We start from the raw sequence: 21405 nt of genomic DNA on the forward strand, positions 1-21405 counted from the left end.
CGTCACCGTGTTGAACTCTCATTCGATGATAAACTCAAAATAAAGGACTTTGCAATACAGAAAGATGAACGTTTCTGTTGCATGTACAGGAATTAGAAAGTTTAACGCAGGCAACCATTGTTAAACACAGATGTGAAAGACAACAGACATCGATGGATACGTTTCTGTCACGGGGATCCTATAATACCCGTAATTGAATAAAACACGATTATCCAAATATCTCTCCTAACTGTATATCTATTAGATCTCTCTGTAACGGGCAGTTATACCCGCTGGCTCGTCTAGGTATGATCAGAGATAAGATCTTATATAAAGTATATATTATTATAGCATGTTTAGTTCACTAGAAAACACAACAAAAACACAATACACTTTGGAATCTGTATTAACCTACGCTGACAAATGTACTGCCGCAGTAGTTAATTAACAACAACAAATAATAACAACAACCCAGAACTGATCACTTAATTAGTTAATCTCTAGGTGTCTAGTTTACACAATATGCTAATCACTTCACCGTGACACAACACCCACACGTGTGATAATTGAGAAACGCTTCCAGGGGAACTTAATTAATAAAGGAATTACAACTCTATTCCTAACTGGTTAATTTTTAATTAACCCTTACTACTCATTCAGTAACCTTGTAACACAGAATTAATACTGGTACCTATCACAATAAAGACAATAACCTACAGTTTACCTAGGTCCTCTAGGATGACTGGCTAAGCCTTAATAATTATTTAGAACAGTGAGCCTACAGTTTACTGCGTCAGATGACCGGCAGCACCGTCTAAATAATATTGGTATAATACAGTATTTCAAGGTTATACAACAGAGCAGAAAATATATAATTACCAAGTCCAGTCGGACTAACGTTCCCCGGAGCCGTCCAATATGTTTCTCCCCGATATCTCTAAACCCTAGCTATTTATTATAAAATCCCAGTATCGCCTGTGGGTACATCGCGGCACCAAATACCTACAAGTGATATTTCCACAGCGACCAAGACGACAATTTTCCTTAGATGGCCAGACTTCCTGACGCCTAGCCCGACGGCAATACCCCGATCGTACCGAACTAGCGGAGGTATTACGTAACTACTGGCCACATGGCCTTCGCACCTGGGCTGGGTGTGTATTAGGCACAGCTCGACCACGGTCGCGCGGAGGTAATGCGTAACAAAGTGCCCACCTAGGCTTAAGTGCATATTGGAACTGCACACGGCCCTCTAAAACAATTAATATCGCCACAACCGAAAACAAAATTAAGAGCATGTTCCGTCACAGTTTCTCAACGTAGGCTGATTTATCGATTGATTGACAATTTGTGGACTTTTTAATGTATTTTTTATTCAATATTACTCCCATGGATGTTTTTATTTTTCTAAATGCTCATAAATGCACCATTTTTCAACATATTCTTGTTGTTCTTGTTTTAAAACACTTTAACACTTTCCCTATTTTATGGAGAACGGAAGGTATTTCCGTCCAGGCAGACCCCTGAAAACCAGACACCTCTGAAAACTTAACATTTTACTTGGTCCCATGGATGTCCGGTATTGAGGGGTTTCACTGTATATACATATACATATATATCACTACTACAATCTATTTATTATATTTGAAAACCAACTTGATGTTGTTAAACAAACCAAACTACCGGCCTCGGTGGCGTCGTGGCAGGCCATCGGTCTACAGGCTGGTAGGTACTGGGTTCGGATCCCAGTCGAGGCATGGGATTTTTAATCCAGATACCGACTCCAAACCCTGAGTGAGTGCTCCGCAAGGCTCAATGGGTAGGTGTAAACCACTTGCACCGACCAGTGATCCATAACTGGTTCAACAAAGGCCATGGTTTGTGCTATCCTGCCTGTGGGAAGCGCAAATAAAAGATCCCTTGCTGCCTGTCGTAAAAGAGTAGCCTATGTGGTGACAGCGGGTTTCCTCTAAAAAAATCTGTGTGGTCCTTAACCATATGTCTGACGCCATATAACCGTAAATAAAATGTGTTGAGTGCGTCGTTAAATAAAACACTTCTTTCAAACCAAACTTTTTTTTATAAGCTTAGTAGATCTGTGGCTCCAAATGAGAACAAAGAAATCCAATCTACTTCTGCTGTACTTCATGATGGTTGTAATTAGTCACGGGAGTTAATTAATTAATTACCTTCCTCATGTCCTGTGCTTGCATCTTTAATTTGGTTTTCTTCACACAAGAGCAGAATTAAGTAACAGGATGTTTTGGGTTATAGGAGTAACAGTGTGTCGGTGGTGTTTACTGGGTAACCCTTGCAGTGTTTTTCAAAACTGCTTGTTTCAAAACAGGATATGGTCAAGCTGTCCTGGCTCGGTTCTGATTTACTCATTCACACTTAGAGACCCGTATGATGTATCCTGTCAGACCACACCGCCTGGAGTTTGTGCTGCAGTGTGTTTTGTGTGTAGTAAGTATTGTATTCACCAAACTGCTAATTCAAGATGGAATTTGTTTATGTAGTTCTAATATTGTTTAACAAAAAGAACAATGTGGCTTAATTTAAAATAATCAAATTGCTAATATTATTCTTTGGCCACTTTAATACTAATGATTTTGATGAATATTAATGATGATGATCATCATCATCATTAGTATTCATCATCATCATCATCATAATTAATAATTATGTCATTCAAATGAAAGGAATATTAAAGACACCTCAGTACATTTTAAAATATGGCTCTTTGGTTTATAGTTATTTCAAAACTTGGTCAAGAGGGGGTGAGATAGAGGTGAGAGAGAGGGAGTGAGACTGTGAGAGAGAGGGAGGGATAGAGTGAGAGAGAGAGGGTGAGTGAGTGAGAGGGAGAGAGAGAAGAAGGAAGGACATGTTTTATTTAACGACGCACTCAACACATTTTATTTACGGTTATATGGCATCAGACATATGGTTAAGGACCACACAGATATTGAGAGAGGAAACCCGCTGTTGCCACTTCAAGGACTACTCTTTTGATTAGCAGCAAGGGATCTTTTATATGCACCATCCCAAAGACAGGATAGTACATACCACGGCCTTTGATATACCAGTCGTGGTGCACTGGCTGAAACGAGAAATAGCCCAATGGGCGCACCAATGGGGATCGATCTCAGACTGACCGCGCATTGAGCGAGCACTGTACCACTGGGCTACGTCCTGCCCAGAGAGAGAGAGAGAGAGAGAGAGAGAGAGAGAGAGAGAGAGAGAGAGAGAGAGAGAGAGAGAGAGAGAGAGAGACACACATGGAGACTACTGCTGCTGCTGCCATATCAGAAAAGCAAGAAGGGAAATTTGTTTGTACTTTCTCACAGACAGGACACTACATTCCACAGCCTTTGATGAACCAGTCCTTGAATACTTGTGTGAAGTCCACTGAAGGCAACCCATCCTTTGACCCATTTCACCTCACATGAATACTTTATCACCGACCTACATCCCCCATCCCACCTGAGAACACAGAAACACAGCTGTTGTGTATGGAACATTGACAAAGCTGTTATTGCCAAATGGGATGTTCGGCTCAGTTGGTACTAGGATGGGTGGACACCCCTCTAGTTTGAAATCTGACCCCCACCTAATAAACATTATATACATGTACTAGTATGTAGAGTTAATTAACCATGGTCTCCATTGCATCGATATTTAAACAATGAAACCTGTGTTAAGTGGCCACCTGTAGGAGTATTTAAAGATGATATCTTAAATTGGAAAGAGGACTTAAGCCTCAAAATTTATTTGGTGGAGTAGGAAGCAGTCTATTCTGTTTAAATTTTAATTTGGAAGAAAATGCTTGAAACTGAGAAGCAGTTCTAGAACTAATTAATTCTTAAATTCAGAGATGAAATTTTTTCAGATTTGTCTGGAATTCCGGATTTTTAATTGTCTCTACATTGTTTGCAGATTTTTTGCTGTTTGTCAAAAAAAAATCCATATTCTGTCCAAAACTTATATGTTTTTGGCTGATACTTTTGCATACATTGTGAATGGGGATCTCCATTATGCAAGTTATGCAAACTTAACCTTGGGGGGGGGGGGGGGGGGGGGGGGGGGCTAATGTCGGGGGCTAATGTCGGTACCCGACACACATTATAATTGTGATGATTAAAATGTCCAGATTTTTTTTTATGGAAACCCGACTTTCATCTCTGTCAACCGGCCCCGGTGGCGTCGTGGCAGGCCACCGGTCTACAGGCTGGTAGGTACTGGGTTCGGATCCCAGTCGAGGCATGGGATTTTTAATCCAGATACCGACTCCAAAGCCTGAGTGAGTGCTCCGCAAGGCTCAATGGGTAGGTGTAAACCACTTGTACCGACCAGTGATCCATAACTGGTTCAACAAAGGCCATGGTTTGTGCTATCCTGCCTGTGGGAAGCGCAAATAAAAGATCCCTTGCTGCCAGTCGGAAGAGTAGCCCATGTAGTGGTGACAGCGCGTTTCCTCTCAAAATCTGTGTGGTCTGACGCCATATAACCGTAAATAAAAATGTGTTGAGTGCGTCGTTAAATAAAACACTTCTTTCTTTCTTTCTTTCATCTCTGTCAAATTAGACTTCTTAATAGGCTTATAGTGTGACCTTTTTCAATAGCAGTGCAGAAGACAAATATGGATAAAAGACTTATGATTTGCATGTGTATTATTACTCCTTAATTTGTTTTTGTAAATCCTGCATATTTTGAAATCCTGTCAAAAAGGCCATGGTATGTACTGTTCTTTAGGGAAAAAAACTGCATATAAAAATATCTCTTGCTGTTTTCTCAGTAGGTGTATCTGTCAAAATAACCATATGTCGACCAGAAACCGAGCACCCATAGTTTAAAAATATGCTGAAGTATCATTGAATGGTTCATGTCATTTCATTTATACTTATTTTTGTGCTTAAACCTAATTAAGGTTCAAGCATGCTGTCCAGGGCATACACGCACCTCAGCTATCTGGGCTGTCTGTCCAGGGTTGTGAGTTAGTGGTTAGTGTGAGAGAGAGAGAGAGAGAGAGAGAGAGAGAGAGAGAGAGAGAGAGAGAGAGAGAGAGAGAGAGAGAGAGAGAGAGAGAGAGAGAGGAGAGAGGAGAGGAGGGGGAGGGAGGGAGGGAGGGAGGGAGGGAGGGAGGGAGAGAGTGTAGTAGTCTTACACCTACCCATTGAGTCATTAAAACTCGCGAACCCAATACTTACCAGCCTTATGTCTGATGGCTTAACCACGACACCACCAAGGCCGGGCGGGATATAGCCCAGTGGTAAAGCACTCGCTAAATGCACGGTCGGTCTGGGATCAATCCCCGTCGGTGGGCCCATTGGGATATTTCTCATTCCAGCCAGTGCACCACGACTGGCATATCAAAGGCCGTGGTATGTACTACCCTGTCTATAGGATGGTGCATATAAAAGATCCCTTGCTGCTAATCGAAAAGAGTAACCCATGAAGTAGCGACAGCGGGTTTCCTCTATCAATATCTGTGTGATCCTTAACCATATGTCTAACACCAAATAACCATAAATAAAATGTGTTGAGTGTGTCGTTAAATCGATCATTTCTTTCTTTTTCTATCAAAAGAACCATATGTCGACCAGAAACCAAACACCCATAGTTTAAAAATATGCTGAATTATCATTGAATGTTTCATGTTATTTCATTTATACGTGTTTTTGTGATCATACCCAATTAAGGTTAAAGCATGCAGTGGGTTAGTTGTTAGTTGGTTAGTGAGAGAGAGAAGAGGGTGTAGTAGTCTTACACCTACCTACCCATTGAGTCATTAAAACTCGCTCTGTGTGGGAGTCGGTATCAGGCTGCGAACCCAATACTTACCAGCCTTATGTCTGATGGCTTAACCACGACACCACCAAGGCCGGGCGGGATACGGCCCAGTGGTAAAGTGCTCGCTCGATGTGCGGTCGGGTTTGGGATCAGTCCCCATCAGTGGGCCCATTGGACTATTTTTGTTGTAGCCAGTGCACCACGACTGGCATATCAAAGGCTGTGGTATGTACTATCCTGTCTGTGGGATGGTGCATGACAACGATCCCTTGTTGCTAATCGAAAAGAGTAGCCCATGAAGTGGTGACAGCGGGTTTCCTCTCTCAATATTGCTGTGGTCCTTAACTATATGTCTAACACCATATAACCATAAATAAACTGTTGAGTGTATCGTTAAATAAAAACATTTCCTTCCACCAAGGCCAGTCAGAAATATTGAGAACAATCATTGAACCACAATTGATTGAGTCATTCATTACAACTTGTTCTGGACTGTGAACCCAGTACCTACCAGCCTTTTGTTGGAAGTCTTGACCATTACGCCACATTTTTTCCCTTTATACAAGATAGATGAGGTCTTAGCAGAGCTGACCTATCGGTCAGATTTGACAAATTTACTTATACTAAGTCTTAACATACGATAACAAGCCGTGAGTCGTCTTTGTTACAGAGCTAAATATTTCTCCCGTACATTGATTCATGACTTGTCTCGCTGGGATGTTCTTTGATGTGTTGCAACATTATTTTCTTTGCAAGCCAGATAGATACAATAACAGTGTTTTGAAGTGTGATAGATTGATCTGTCTTTGCCCTAAGGCAGTCATTGCAAGATGCACTGCATATAATGTCTTTCTTTTTTTAAGCCCACTGTTCCATGTTACTATTGGCATTGTAAAATATCATTGGCTGTCAGAGCATTTTTTTTACATTAAATTATACATTTTACAATTTCTTGCATAAATGATTAATGTCTTTCTGGGTTAATACTTATAAAGGTAAGAGTTTAGACTCAAATCTTGAAAGATGTCATATGCATGCAATTTGTATGGTGTTGACATGATGTTAAAAGTATCTAGATTTTAAAAGTTTAATAAGCATGGGGCTAGGTCATATTGGTGTGTATAGAAGAAGTGCATTGAAATTTTGATCATTTTGCAATAGAAAGTTAAATTTTGTTTTGTTTAACAACACCACTAGAGCACATTGATTTATTTATCATTTGCTGTTGGATGTCAAACATTTGGTAATTCTAACATTAGAGGAGCCAAAATGCTACATTTTTCCATTAGTAGCAAGGAATGTTTTCTATGCACCATGCCACAAACAGGATAGCACATATCACAACCTTTGATACTGGTGCACTGTCTCAAACAAGAAATAGCCCAATGGGCCCATTGACTGGGATCGATCCTAGACTTGACGGCATGCCAAAGGAGCACTTTACCACTGGGCTACAACCCGCCCCATTTGTAATAGCGATATAATGTTAATAATAACAAAGTAAGCTCTAGAACTCAATAATTATTCAAATGTGATGGCAAATTAAAATTTTCAAAGGCTTTTGTTGCACCATTTAATACAGTATGAAATGTCAGATATTTGGGGCTAGCTAGATTTTCATGCAACATGGATTTTATGGACTACTTTTGTTAATTAGGATATGCTGAATTAAAAGAAGTTGGGTGCTATTTTTTTCACATGCATCTTCAGCCACCATTTTGAATTTCAAAATGGCCACCATTTTTATTATTTTGGGGGAAAATACCATAACTTACTGACTACAGAGAACTGTAATTTGTGATTGCTGTTGCAAATTGTGAAGAATAGTTAATTTGTAGTTACAAATGTGAAATATTATGCTTACAAAGTTCTGTGCAATAATGCACCTTTAAAATATCCTTCCAACTGACACCTAACAAATAACAGAAGTTCGGAAATACTTTATGTGTCATGATGTCAGACATTAAATTTTTAGGAGCTATAAAATAGATTAGTGTCAATCCGATAACACTGATATTAGCTGCACAACTGCTAACGGCTCCATGCAAGACACATGATCGGGCACTTCGGGAGACAGGACAATAAAAAAATTCTATACAATGGGCAGCTGCAGTTTTTATGATCCTTGTAGTACACATTGCAGTGAAAGTGAATGTTAAATGTGTCATCTGCCACATGTTCCTGTCAGTGCAAATGCATCTTAATAGTGCTCTAAATGAAGAAGACATGTTACCCATCTAAAGATAAATGGTTGCTGACAATCCATGTTGAACAGCTAGTGAAAAGAGATGTTTTTTATATTAAACTTGGATTTTTGACACTGATATCCGTTTTAAGTTTCAAAACATCACTGTTCTGGGCACACACAATAGCTCTCTTGGCTGTCTGTCTATAGGATAGATTTATTATTAATTAGTAAGGGGGTGGGATTTAGCTCAATCAGTTGAGTTCTCGCTTGAGGTGCTTGCGCCACAGGATCGAACCACCTCGGTGGATCCATTCATGAGTTTTTTCTTGTTACAACCAGTGCACCACAACTGGTCAAAGGCCGTGGTATGTGTTTTCCTGTCTGTGGGAAAGTGTATATAAAAGATCCCTTGCTGCATTAGAACAAATGTAGTATGTTTCCTCTGATGACTACAAGTCAGAATTACCAAATGTTTGACATCCAATAGCCGATGATTAATTAATTGATGTGCTCCAGTGGTGTCGTTAAACAAAACAAACTTTATTAATTAGTAGTTTATGAGATACCAGTTAAAAGTCGGTTTAGTATTCTAACATATCACCATAGAGCTGTTATAACTATCGCTCAGGTTAGGAGCGGGTACTGGAAACAAAGGAAGGATTTATTTAATGATAAACACAACACATTTTATTTATAGTTATATATGTTTTGTTTTGTTTAATGACACCACTAGAGCACATTGATTTATTAATTATCGGCTGTTGGATGTGAAACATTTGGTAATTTTGACATATAGTCTTGGACAGAAAAACCACATTTTTTTATTAGTAGCAAGGGATCTTTTATATGCACCATCCCACAGACAGGATAGCACATACCACAGCCTTTGATATACCAGTCGTGGTGCACTGGCTGGAACAAGAAATAGCCCAATGGGCCCACCAACGGGGATCGATCCCACTGGTTCACATAACGCTAAGAACCACAAGATAATAAGAAAGTGAATCTGCTATTGCCACACAACGGGTTCCTCTTTTATATGCAGTATCCCACAGACAGGATAGTACATGCCATGGCCTTTGTCACTTTGTTACATTGGTTGTGGAGCACTGGCTGGAACGAGAATACAAATCCCAGTGGGCCCACTGATGGGGATCGATCCTAGACTGACACACACATCAGGCAAGCACTTTACCATTGGGCTACCTACTTCCTGCCCCGAACTGGTACTGGGATGCAAACTGGTTACCTCCCAGACTTGATGCTGATAGTTCGGTGGATGATTTTCCAGTTACCTGTACTAAGTATGATGTAATTAATCTCTTGTTGCATCTGCGTTTTTCCCACCAGGTGTTACAAGTATTGGAGTTGTGGCTGCTTCAGACAAATTGTCCACTAATGGGTCATGGTCTGGTCACTGGAAGGAAACATTAACACTATGGTAGCAGTAGTTCAGCTATGTTGGTTTAACCTGATCCATTTACATCCTTTCCCCAGAGGACCAATGTCAGTTTGGCTTAATGTTCAGAGCACACCATTAACTGATAAATTGTTACATCATAGAAGTATAGTGATGGTTAAATCACTGACCTTTTTTAAAAAGGGGGCAAGACATAGCCCAGTGGTAAGACACTTGCTCGATGTGCGATCGGCGTGGGATTCGATTCCCGTTGGTCGGCCCACTGGGCTATTTCCTGTTCCAGCCAGTGCACCACAACTGGTATATCAAAGGCCATGGTATGTACTACCCTGTCTGTGGGATGGTGCATATAAAAGATCCCTTGCTGCTAATCGAAAAGAGTAGCCCATGAAGTGGCAATAGCGGGTTTCCTCTCTCAATATCTGTGTGGTCCTTAACCATATGTCTGACGCCATATAACCGTAAATAAAATGTGTTGAGTGCATCGTTAAATAAAACATTTCTTTCTTTCTTTAATAACCATATTTTACATTAAAAGATTAACAACTGATTGTCTGACAAGACAATAATATAAGTGCATTGTAAGTGCTCCTGTTAAAGGGACATACCCAAGTTTTTAAACACTAACGCATATTTTTGACTATTATAACCATTTTTGATAACTTAAATCATACTTTACTTAGATTTTATTGTTTATATTATCAAGTTTTCTTTCTTTCTTCTTAAAAAAAAAAGTGTTTTTGTTTCGTTTTGAAGTATTGTGTTTTCTCAGTCCCAGCCAGTGGTCAATGATTGATATATCACAGACCATGGATTTGTGCTGTCCAATTTATAGAAAAATGCATATAAAATATTCTTTGCTGCTAATGAAAAACTGTGGGAGGTTTCCTTTGTAGACTATGAGTCAGAATTCTCAAATGTTTGACATTCAATAGTTCATGATTAATAAATCATTGTGCTCTAGTGCTGTCTCTCAACAAAACAAATTTTAACTTAAAGATAAGTCAGTCCCTACTGTTAAAACTGTTGGATGGAGTTGGTACTGGGATGTGAACCCAGTCTCTACCAGCCATAAAACCAATGGCTTAATTTATTGTATTTCTAATATTATTATTCATTTCAAGACCAGTCTTTTTTGTGTATCCATAACAATGCTGCATACGTTATGGTAACTTTATTTAAATTAAGAAACAAAAGAATACCATTAAGAGGTTTTCTGGCAATACGGTTATAACCTTTGAAAGAACAATATAGTTCAGTTTGTTTTTTCTTCTTTGCCAATAAATAACCATTTTGTGTTTCCCATTCGAGATGGTGTATAATCATTCCTTACACAGCTTACATTGATTTTTATTTTGCATCAACGTCAGCTTAAAAGGTTGTTTTATTAATTTCTTTTATGTTTCTTTCAGGTGTATTTTCTATTAGGTTGTCTTAACAGATAATGTGCTAAATATAGTCTTAAAAGACCAGTCTTTTCGATTTACAGGCAGTTTGTTGTGGTGGATTTTCGCAAAGGTTAATCAAAGTAATGCAACAGGTTTAGGGCTGTTAAAAAAATATCAACAGGCATTTTCATGTTGGAATCTTTAAAATATGTATTAACATACTGATGTCTAGAAGAAACTGTACAAGGCTTAAAACTGAATTATAGAAAACCAAAGAAATGTATGATGGGATATGAAAGTATCATGACATTCAACATCTAAATGTCAAAGAGACCGGCCTCGGTGGCGTCGTGGTTAGCCATCACTCTACAGGCTGGTAGGTACTGGGTTCGGATCCCAGTCGAGGCATGGTTTTTTTAATCCAGATACCGACTCCAAACCCTGAGTGAGTGATCCGCAAGGCTTAATGGGTAGGTGTAAACCACTTGCACCGACCAGTGATCCATAACTGGTTCAATAAAGGCCATGGTTTGTGCTATCCTGCCTGTGGGAAGCACATATAAAAGATCCCTTGCTGCCTGTCATAAAAGAGTAGCCTATGTGGCGACAGCGGGTTTCTTCTCAAAATCTGTGCCATATAACCGTAAATAAAATGTGTTGAGTGCGTCGTTAAATAAAACATTTCTTTCTTTCTTTTTCTAAATGTCAAAATGCATTTTGTGATACATGCATTTGTAAATGTTTGTAAGGTGGTTTCTAAATTGGTTCTTTTCGATTAGCAACAATATTTATCTAATTATTCAAATGTTTAATGTTAATCAGGCAGTAAAGGAAGAGAAGGTCTGTTTGTTTTGTTTTAAATGATCTCCTGGCTGTTGGTTTCATCAGCTGCTGTCCGATGTCAACATATGGCTATTGAAATATGTAGTCACAGTCTTCAAGATGAAATCAGCGTTTGCCAAATATTAGATCTGTATTTATCCAAGGAGGTGTCAGGGGTGCAACAATTATCTAGAGGTGGCTTCAGACATGATTTCATTACATCTGAAAAAAACCCAGCAATGTTTGGGTGACATGTTTCATCTGTTACTTCAGTTCCTAATTTAACAAATTTAATAAAACAAAATGGTAAATTATGTAGTCTTCAGGAGTGTTGGCAGTCTTCCCTACCCCTGACAGGTTCTTATGGACTTTGGAAGTCTAAAAAAAAAATTCTTTGATACACATAATGTCAACCTATTTTATTAGTTTAATTGGTGGTGATGGCAGACGCTGATATATTGATGGAATTTTAGCAGTGGGGGCAGGGAGTGTGTCTAGACTGGCAAGTGAAGTTTATAGGGGGCTCGAGTTGTGTATCCCTGGAAATATATTGAAATTTTTTTTTTGCTTTGGCTGAAAAGGATAGGAGGGTTGTAGGTTGACCCCCAAAACCCTCTCCCTGCATACACACCGAGGGTGGGGGGGGGGGGGGGGGGGAGAGGAGTCAAGTAACAATAGCTTGCTGCTTCTTCATAACCATTTCTGTAAACAGCTTTAATTGTTTTTGAAAGCCCAGCCGGAAAGTGAACATGTCATTTCCCATCAACTCTTCCTTGTCTCCGGGCAGATATAATTAGATAATTCTTTCTTCTTCTTTTTTTTAGGTTGAAATATTTCCTCTCTTTTTTTCTGAAGCACCACAATTTGTCAGAATGTTACTCAAGTAACAGGTTTTATTTCTGTGATTGGCTGTGTTGCGCTTGGTATTGATTCCAGCACTTCTAAACAGTCGTCGTCACCGTAAAGAGATTTTGGCTGCCAATGATTACTTGTCCCTCATTGATCTGTCAGGTTTAGTTCTCACGACAAATGCCATAGTGTCGAGATTTCTCAAATAAGTCACCAATCAGCAGCATTTATCCAGCTGGAATTTAGGTCACAATTTGATTGGGGAGTTTTAAAGGCATATGTAACCTCATAGATTACACGGTTCCTTTTGGTGTTAATACCGGATTACAGATGAACATTATATTAACCTTGGCTACTAAGCTTTGCTGTTCTACAGTCTCTGCAGTATAAGGAATTCTATATCAATATTCTGAGTCATTTTTTATGTGACTTGAAATATACACTACATCAGGGCTTCTAGATTATGGTAGCCCCACTCCCATGGCTAGTAACATTCAATGTTGGGCTCGTAAATAACTACTATTGCCATGCAGTTTGTAAATATAAATATCCTGACCCCAACCCCCCAATGTTAGTATTTTAAAGCTTTATCTCCCTCTTTAGGTGGCATATCTGATTATTACTATTATTTAGTAAAATTGTTTTAACGTAAAAGTAAAGTAGGGCTAGTGGATTTTTAATCGTGGCTAGTAAATTTTTAAAATCATTGATCCCATGGCTAGTGGATTTTATAATAATTCTAGAATCCCTGCTACTATGTGTATGTATTTTCCTCTTCAGGTAACCATAAGCCATTTTGCAAACATTTAAACAACTAATATTAGCTAAACATTAACGGGACAGACCCTAGTTTCAACCCGTGAAAATATTTAGTTGATATATTAAAGAGAGAGACCCTAGTTTCAACCCGTGAAAATATTTAGTTGATATATTAAAGAGAGAGACCCTAGTTTCAACCCGTGAAAATATTTAGTTGATATATTAAAGAGAGGGACCCTAGTTTCAACCCGTGAAAATTAACACTAAGTGTAGTTAATCTACAAACCTGTAACACATTTGGATAAAGTTATAATTGAGTGAAACATGAGTCTGTGACTTTGAAATGGTGAAATACACTCTAAAAATAAACTAAAACTCAACTCCATACCAGTTACTTCTCAGACGCATGTGCTTTTTTAAAAATATGAGAAATGCATTTTGTGATATTAAAAACACTAGGATGACCAAAAACACTTTGAATGTATGGAAATGGATAATCTAAACAATAAAATGAAATATATGATTTCAGTTGTCTAAAACAGCTCTAATAGTAAAAACAATATGCTTTTGTGTTTAAAAACTAGGGATGTCCCTTTAATGTAGTAGTTTAATGTATCCGTGATACAGTTATATTTCTCATTGTCGGTAACAAAGAAAGAATAATACAGGAGTACCCATTGGAGATGACTTATCTTACAACGAGTGATTGATAAATCAGACCTCTGGAGATTGCGAGAGCAATATTTTCGTTCGTGCATAGCTCTCATAGGTATAGTTTGTGTTACCCATTTTTCCATTTATGACATTATTTACATGTTCATGATGGGTTACCTAAAAACACAATGGGTTACTTGAATTTGTTTCTGTGTAACCCATAAAAGGTTTACACAAATGTTTAATTCTCAGAAGCCTGCAAATGTATATAATGAGCAAAACCAAGTTAAATACTTTTGTGAACCACGAGTGGTGAGATAAATGTTCTCCAACAGGCACAAGTGTATTATTCTATTTCAACCTGCCTCAGTGGCGTCGTGGTTAGGCCATCGGTCTACAGGCTGGTAGGTACTGGGTTCAGATCCCAGTCGAGGCATGGGATTTTTAATCCAGATACCGACTCTAAACCCTGAGTGAGTGCTCCGCAAGGCTCAATGGGTAGGTGTAAACCACTTGCACCGACCAGTGATCCATAACTGGTTCAACAAAGGCCATGGTTTGTGCTATCCTGCCTGTGGGAAGCGCAAATAAAAGATCCCTTGCTGCTAATCGGAAAGAGTAGCCCATGTAGTGGCGACAGTGGGTTTCCTCTCAGAATCTGTGTGGTCCTTAACCATATGTGTGACGCCATATAACCTTAAATAAAATGTGTTGAGTGTGTCGTTAAATAAAACATTTCTTCTTTTTTTTTAATTCTATTTCTTACACACCCTAAATAAGCATTTTTAATATGGTTTTAAAGGGAGAACACTAAACAATAAGGGGGTGGGATGTAAAGTGTCTGCTTGATGTGCGGTCAGTCTGGGATCGATCCCCGTCGGTGGGCCCATTGGGCTATTTCTCGTTCCAGCCAGTGCAGCACGACTGGTATATCAAAGCCTGTGGTATGTGCTATCCTGTGTGGGATGGTGCATATAAAAGATATCTTGCTAGTAATGGAAAAATTTAGCGGGTTTCCTTTCTAAGACTGTCAAAATTACCAAATGTTTGACATCCAATAGCCGATGATTAATAAATCTATGTGCTCTAGTGGTGTCGTTAAACAAAACAAACTTTTTTTAACCAAACAATAAGCTTGAGTACAGCATTAGGTTGAAAGTGTATGTAAGTTAATGATGTCATAGACATACATGACACACTGAAATGATGAAATGATTTATAGTCACTTGGGTCATGACCTCAGAACAGCCAATCACAAGTCTCAGAAATTATCTGTGACATGTTGAAGACTATATTGATCTACAAAGGGTCATCATTAATACAGGTGTTTAAGAAAAATGGGATATATAAAACTATGTAGCTGTAGTATAGGATTTTTTTTAGGACAATTTAAATGTATATATTTTCATATAATATTTGTTAAGCCATTTAGTGGGTCATCTGTCCTATGTGATTAAACCTGAAAAGCTGTAGTTGTCTAAAAATGTTATTTAAATGTTTTTATTTATAAAAACCAATTAAAAAAATTCTATGTACATGTATGTATATAACAGTATCTATTAAGAGGAATTGATTCTACATCCCCTCGGATCTCAGGCAGATAATCTACCACTGACCTAGATTCAAGTCTATTTATACATGTGTCTATTTCTCGCTCCAACCAGTGCACCACGACTGGTATATCAAAGGCTGTGGTATGTGCTGTCCTGTCTGTGGGATGGTGCATATAAAAGATCTCTTTCTACTGATGGAAAAATGTAGCAGGTTTCCTCTCTAAGACTGTATGTCAGAATAACCAAATATTGACATCCAATAGCTGATGATTAATAAATCAATGTGCTCTAGTGGTGTCGTTAAAACTAAAAACTAAAAAACGTATACATGTAGGTCAGTTAAAACCAAACACATCTCAGAATGTATTAAACTACATGGTTATTGTGACACCTAGTCTAGAATAAAGGGAAATCTGCTCCTACCCATCCACCTACCCCCAAAAGCACAAAACATTTTATTTGCACATTCCCATAGACAAAACAGTACCAGTTCCATTTGTGGGCCACTGGTTTGGAGGGGGGAGTTTATCCATTGAGGGTAGTTGATCCTATGACCATAGGAGTACAGGGTCCCATATTTGTTGGGGGAGCAGGCTCATTTTTGCCCAAATTATCAAAAATGCTCAGGTTAGCACTTTTTGCCCGATTATCTATATAATTTTTGACCAAATTTGACATTTTGCTCTAGCATTTGGGGGACAGTTGCCTACCACCCAACCCCCCGCCACCCTGTCTCATACACTTATACCTATGACCAGGGCTGGCTTTAGACCTTGGGGGGCCCGGGGCACTTCAGGTTCAGGGGCCCCTCACATAGAAATTAAATTACATGACAAATAAAAAAATTAACTAATTTTATAATTATTACATTTTGTTTATAAAGGAAGTCATTAGTCGGGGGGGCCCTCTGGCAGGGGGACCCGGGGTAATTGCCCCCTTTGCCCCCTTATAAATCCGGCACTGTCTATGACCGTCTGCACCTTAGGCAAGTGATCTACCTCAAGCTATATTCTGACCCTGTAAATGTCGGAATGTGCAGACCGTAATATTTCAGGTAGATGTAAATTGATAATGTAATATCAAATAATAATATTTCTGTAAGATGAACATTATGGTTTACTACAGTACAACTGGAACCAGGATATATCTTCTTTGAAAAAAAAAAAAAAAAAAAAAAAAAAAACCCCAAACTTTTATAGTTGAGCATGAAACCTTCAAAACAGCCATTTCTGCTGGTTTGTGTTGAAGCACTACTTGAATTTTAAGAACCAGATTGCCATTACGAAACATTACATACACATTATACATACAGTCTCATTCCAGATTTACCCACTGTTTATAACGGAAATGAGTGCAGACTTTGGCATCTGGGATCGAAAGTGCTGAAAAGATGTCTCCTGTTTATTCCTCCTTTTACATAAAGCACTTTTTTAGCAGTCATTTAAATCAACAACGGACATCTTTACATTGTTCGACCGGGCTCGGTGGCGTCGTGGCAGGCCATCGGTTTACAGGCTGGTAGGTACTGGGTTCGGATCCCAGTCGAGGCATGGGATTTTTAATCCAGATACCGACTCCAAACCCTGAGTGAGTGCTCCGTAAGGCTCAATGGGTAGGTGTAAACCACTTGCACCGACCAGTGATCCATAACTGGTTCAACAAAGGCCATGGTTTGTGCTATCCTGCCTGTGGGAAGCGCAAATAAAAGATCCCTTGCTGCCAATCGGAAGAGTAGCCCATGTAGTGGCGACAGCGGGTTTCCTCTCAAAATCTGTGTGGTCCTTAACCATATGTCTGACGCCATATAACCGTAAATAAAATGTGTTGAGTGCGTCGTTAAATAAAACATTTCTTTCTTTCTTTCTTTACATTGTTCGCTTGTAGTTGGTAGGTTGCAGATCTACACGGAAAGAAAGGAATGTTTGTTTAATCACACCCCAGCACTTTGTTTATCCAGGAGCTACTGAGTGTCTAGCATATGGTATTGAGAACATAGAACTTGTAATGGTCTGATACAACAAGACTTACATAAAATTTAACTGAGGGTTTTTTGGGGGTTTTTTCCTGCAGGATATTTGTATAAAATACTCTTACTGGCAGTAGCTAGTGGAAATTTCTCTTATTATTTTCAGTCAGTGGAAGGCTGGACTTTTTGCACAGAGGGTCCCTGGTTCAAATCCACTTGGTGGAGGTGGAGTTGTCCAGTTACATTATATAAATAACATTACAGGGTGTTAAGAATGTGGAAGATCTTCCTAAGTCGGTCTGTTCTCAAGAAGATCCAGCTCTTTGTCCATGTAAATTCAGGCAATTTTTCATGACCACTTTCTCTATTTTGGTGCTCCAATCAATAATTGCTTTTGGTCGATCGGTACCGGGGGGAATTGATCATCTGGAGCTGCACTCCTGTTACAAAGCTTCCATCTTTATTTTCCGTGTGTGTGCTTTTTTTTTGCAGGTCCTCCTTGATTTATGTCAAAACAAACACCGCTGCCACCTAGTGGCTAGTGCTGAGACATTTCGCCAGGATCCGTGCCCAGGGACATCAAAGTACTTGGAAGTGGCTTACAAGTGCAGACCAGGTATTTAACCCATGTTGTTCTGTCCTGTCTACTACCATCTTGGCCGAATCGGCTGTCAAAGCCAATAATGTTTAATATATGTTAATGAGGAGCATCTTCATCATCCATGCTGTGTGTTGCATGTGCGTTTCTGTGTGTGTTTTCTGCATGTGTGTTTTTGTAATGTTTTTCATTCCCATCCACCCCCACCCCCACTCACACACACCCCACCCCCACCCCCACCTCCCGTCATGTTTAATAATGGAAAAATTTCGAGTGGAGTCTTTTTTCTTTGGTAATCTATCTCGGATGAAGTAAAGCCAGTTTTACACAAAAAATTAATTTTGCTGATAGCTGACATACATTTTCATAAAAATTAATCCGTCTCCATTTGGTTTAGCCATGCATGGTTTCTTTTTCAATATTTGTTTTTCAGTACATGTGTGTATTATTTTTTTAAATTTAAAATGAAAAAATTATAATAAAAAAAAAAAAAAAATTGTAATAAAAATCTAAGATACGAGTATAACAGAAAAGAATAAAAATGTAAAATGCATGTCTACTTAGAATTATTTGTATCTTAAATGTGTACTTGTATTATGCTTTAAAAACTCCATTGCTGCTATTAAAAAAGCTTATGTTATAGTAATATCTTCTCATTTACCATGTATATGACCAATTAAAAATATGCTTGGGTGCCTTAAACGAGCATTTTTTTTTCTGTAATAAATAATACAATCACCATTAAAAAAAATGTAGATAATAAAATATACCGACAGCAAGCGAAATGCTAATGTATATTTTGTTTTGATGTTAAAATGAATGTGTTAAACAGACTGTCAAAATGGGTGTAAAATGTTCACAAGACATTGGTGAGTTTAATAGACACACGAGTTAATAGGATTGAAAACTGAATAATTTTAAATAAATTGAAGAAAATTCAATCAATATTCATGTTTCTTTTGCTGTTCAGTGTATATTTCAATCAACCAATTGACCATTTGTTTATATATCCACCAATTAAAGGTTCATATATTCTTGTCTTGAAGAAACTTTTCATGTTTCCTGCCCAAAAATTGGTATGGTATGGTATAATGATTAACGTACACATTCAGAGCAAACTGTTTTAGTGCATGTCTCTCATGGGCACAGGTGCCGGCCTTGGCCAGCTCCTCCATCCAGGACAGGAAAGGGTTGGGGTGGGTGGGAGAAGGGACCACCTGCACTGGCAGTTGCAAGGCAGCTCGACCAGGATTGGTAACGGGTGGGGGTTGGTTTTGATGCTATGGAATTTGGAATGTGCCATAGGATTAATGCCAAAGTGGGGAAAAGGTGTGCAATTTGAATGAAGGAAATTTGGCACATGTTTTACCAGTTCGCCAAATTGGAAAGGGGGAGTTATATATGCCCTTTTTCATACTATGGAATTTACTATAAGTTATTTATTTCTGAGCTGATTGTTTTCTAAATTTGCACACAATTTTTAAAATTTTAGTGGTTTTTTTTTTTCTTTCTGAAATATATTTCCTTTTCTTTATACTTCAAACCAAATTGAAATTATTTACAGAGGATGGGATGGACTATATGTTATAACTACGTATTCCCTTTCATACTAACTTGACAGTTCCCAAGCATTATGCAGCAAAATGAACAGGTTGTACTTGTTCAGCATTTCACTGGCTGGAATAATTAAATTACCTGGTACTTGTTTTTGGTCAAGATTGATGTTGGCTGAAATAAGATATAGCATTTCCTGGACATGGGATAAAACTAGATGCAGGTATTTCCTTGGACGTGGTTCCAGCAAGGTGGCATTTCCTTGAATATCGTTGGAGAAAGATGGCATTTCCTTGAACATGGCTGGAACAAGATGGCATTTCCACAGTCCTGGGACAACTCTGTTGTTTGTGATTATTGGATCCAGACAAGATGGGAATTAGGAAAACAATATCAGATGCATCGGAGGCATCAAAGGATACCACCATTTTTAATCAGACTCATTATAATGTGCAACAGATGTTTCTCATCTTCTGGTATTTTTATATTGTTAGGCCACGACTGTTTATAATTGTGGTTTGAGACCTTTGTATACCTCTATTTTGCTATGAGCATGATGTAGCTTGGTAGCAAGAGATCTTTTATATACAGGAGAGTACATACCACAGCCTTTGACCAGTTGTGGTGCACCGGTTGGAATGAGACAAAACCCAATCAGTTGAATGGATCCACTGAGGTGGTTCGATCCTGTGACGCAAGCACCTCGGGCGATTGCTCATCCAACTGAGCTAAATCCCACCCCCAGCTAAGTATTGTACATATCTATCATATTTTAAAAGAGAACCTAATGTAAATATGTGTTGTCACATAATGTGTGAGAATAAAATATTATTTGCTGGTGTAACTTGGTGGTAATTTTGGTTTTTTTTGTGTGCATGAGATGCAATGAGATGGGAATTCTCAGATCCGCTGTTTTCCTCTAATGGGATATTACATTTCCTCATATTTTAATCGTCCTTTCCTCCAAAATGTGTCAGATGGCACAGATTTTAACCTAGGATTTCAAGAATTTCCGGGACCCCTCTAGATTTCCTCTTTTTTACAGTTCATCAATCCCACCCCTGTATATTAAAAGCTGTGGTATATGTGTCATCATGTCTATGGAAATGTGCATATTCATTTACATGGTGGCAATGGGTTCCCATTTTAATATTTGGTATATTAAGGTTTTGTTGAACAAAAATTCTGTATGTTTTGGGGGTTTTTTTCCTTCTGTTTTTACAATCCATGTTTTAAACTGTCTTGTCACTTTCTAGACCATGTGTGCGTGCCTGCCTCTTGAATCAAACGTGTTCCTGAGAAAATCAATATGTTTTAAATGGTGCATATTATATGCAAGTTTAAAGTGGATGGTTTTCTGTCATTACTGAAAAATGGATGGAATTATGGCTGCAGGCACTGCATAACAGAATCAAGTGATTATTTGTTTGACAATGTAATTTACAGTAATGAAACTTCAGGCATATCCATTAAGCTGTACATGAAATTTATCTTTTTTGTAAGATTACCACAAGACAGTAATAGGAAATTGCCTTTGAAAAAAGTACCAAAAAAGGGAATTTGCAAAATTGTAAATGGAAAATCATACTTTTCTGCAACAAGTAAAAATAATAAATTTATTATTGTCAGAAAATGAGGAAGATAGTAGGGTGGAGTTTTTTAATGACCATAGCGAGGTTTCAGGACCTATAAATACACTGATGTTAAAGGGACATTCCTGAGTTTGCTGCATTGTAAGATGTTACCAACTAATACAATATTTCTATGATTAAACTTACATATTAAATATATTTTCTTGTTTAGAATATCAGTGTCTGTACATTTAATGTGTTTCTGATCATCATAATATTTGTAAGAAGTCCAAACTGGATTTGATATCCTA

The 21405-nt window shown here is 38.3% G+C and overlaps 1 protein-coding gene across 1 annotated transcript in view; it reads left to right on the plus strand.

Moving 5' to 3' along the window:
* The window catches only part of LOC121369829 (protein eva-1 homolog C-like), a 169328-nt gene that overhangs the window by 102793 nt on the left and 45130 nt on the right, over positions 1-21405 (plus strand). The window contains exon 3 of the mRNA XM_041494904.1: positions 17864-17987. Within this exon, the coding sequence (XP_041350838.1) occupies positions 17864-17987 (124 nt within the window). The remainder of the gene's footprint in view (positions 1-17863; positions 17988-21405) is intronic.

The sequence above is a fragment of the Gigantopelta aegis genome, chromosome 4 (assembly GCF_016097555.1).
Source record: "Gigantopelta aegis isolate Gae_Host chromosome 4, Gae_host_genome, whole genome shotgun sequence".
Classification (NCBI taxonomy): domain Eukaryota; kingdom Metazoa; phylum Mollusca; class Gastropoda; order Neomphalida; family Peltospiridae; genus Gigantopelta; species Gigantopelta aegis.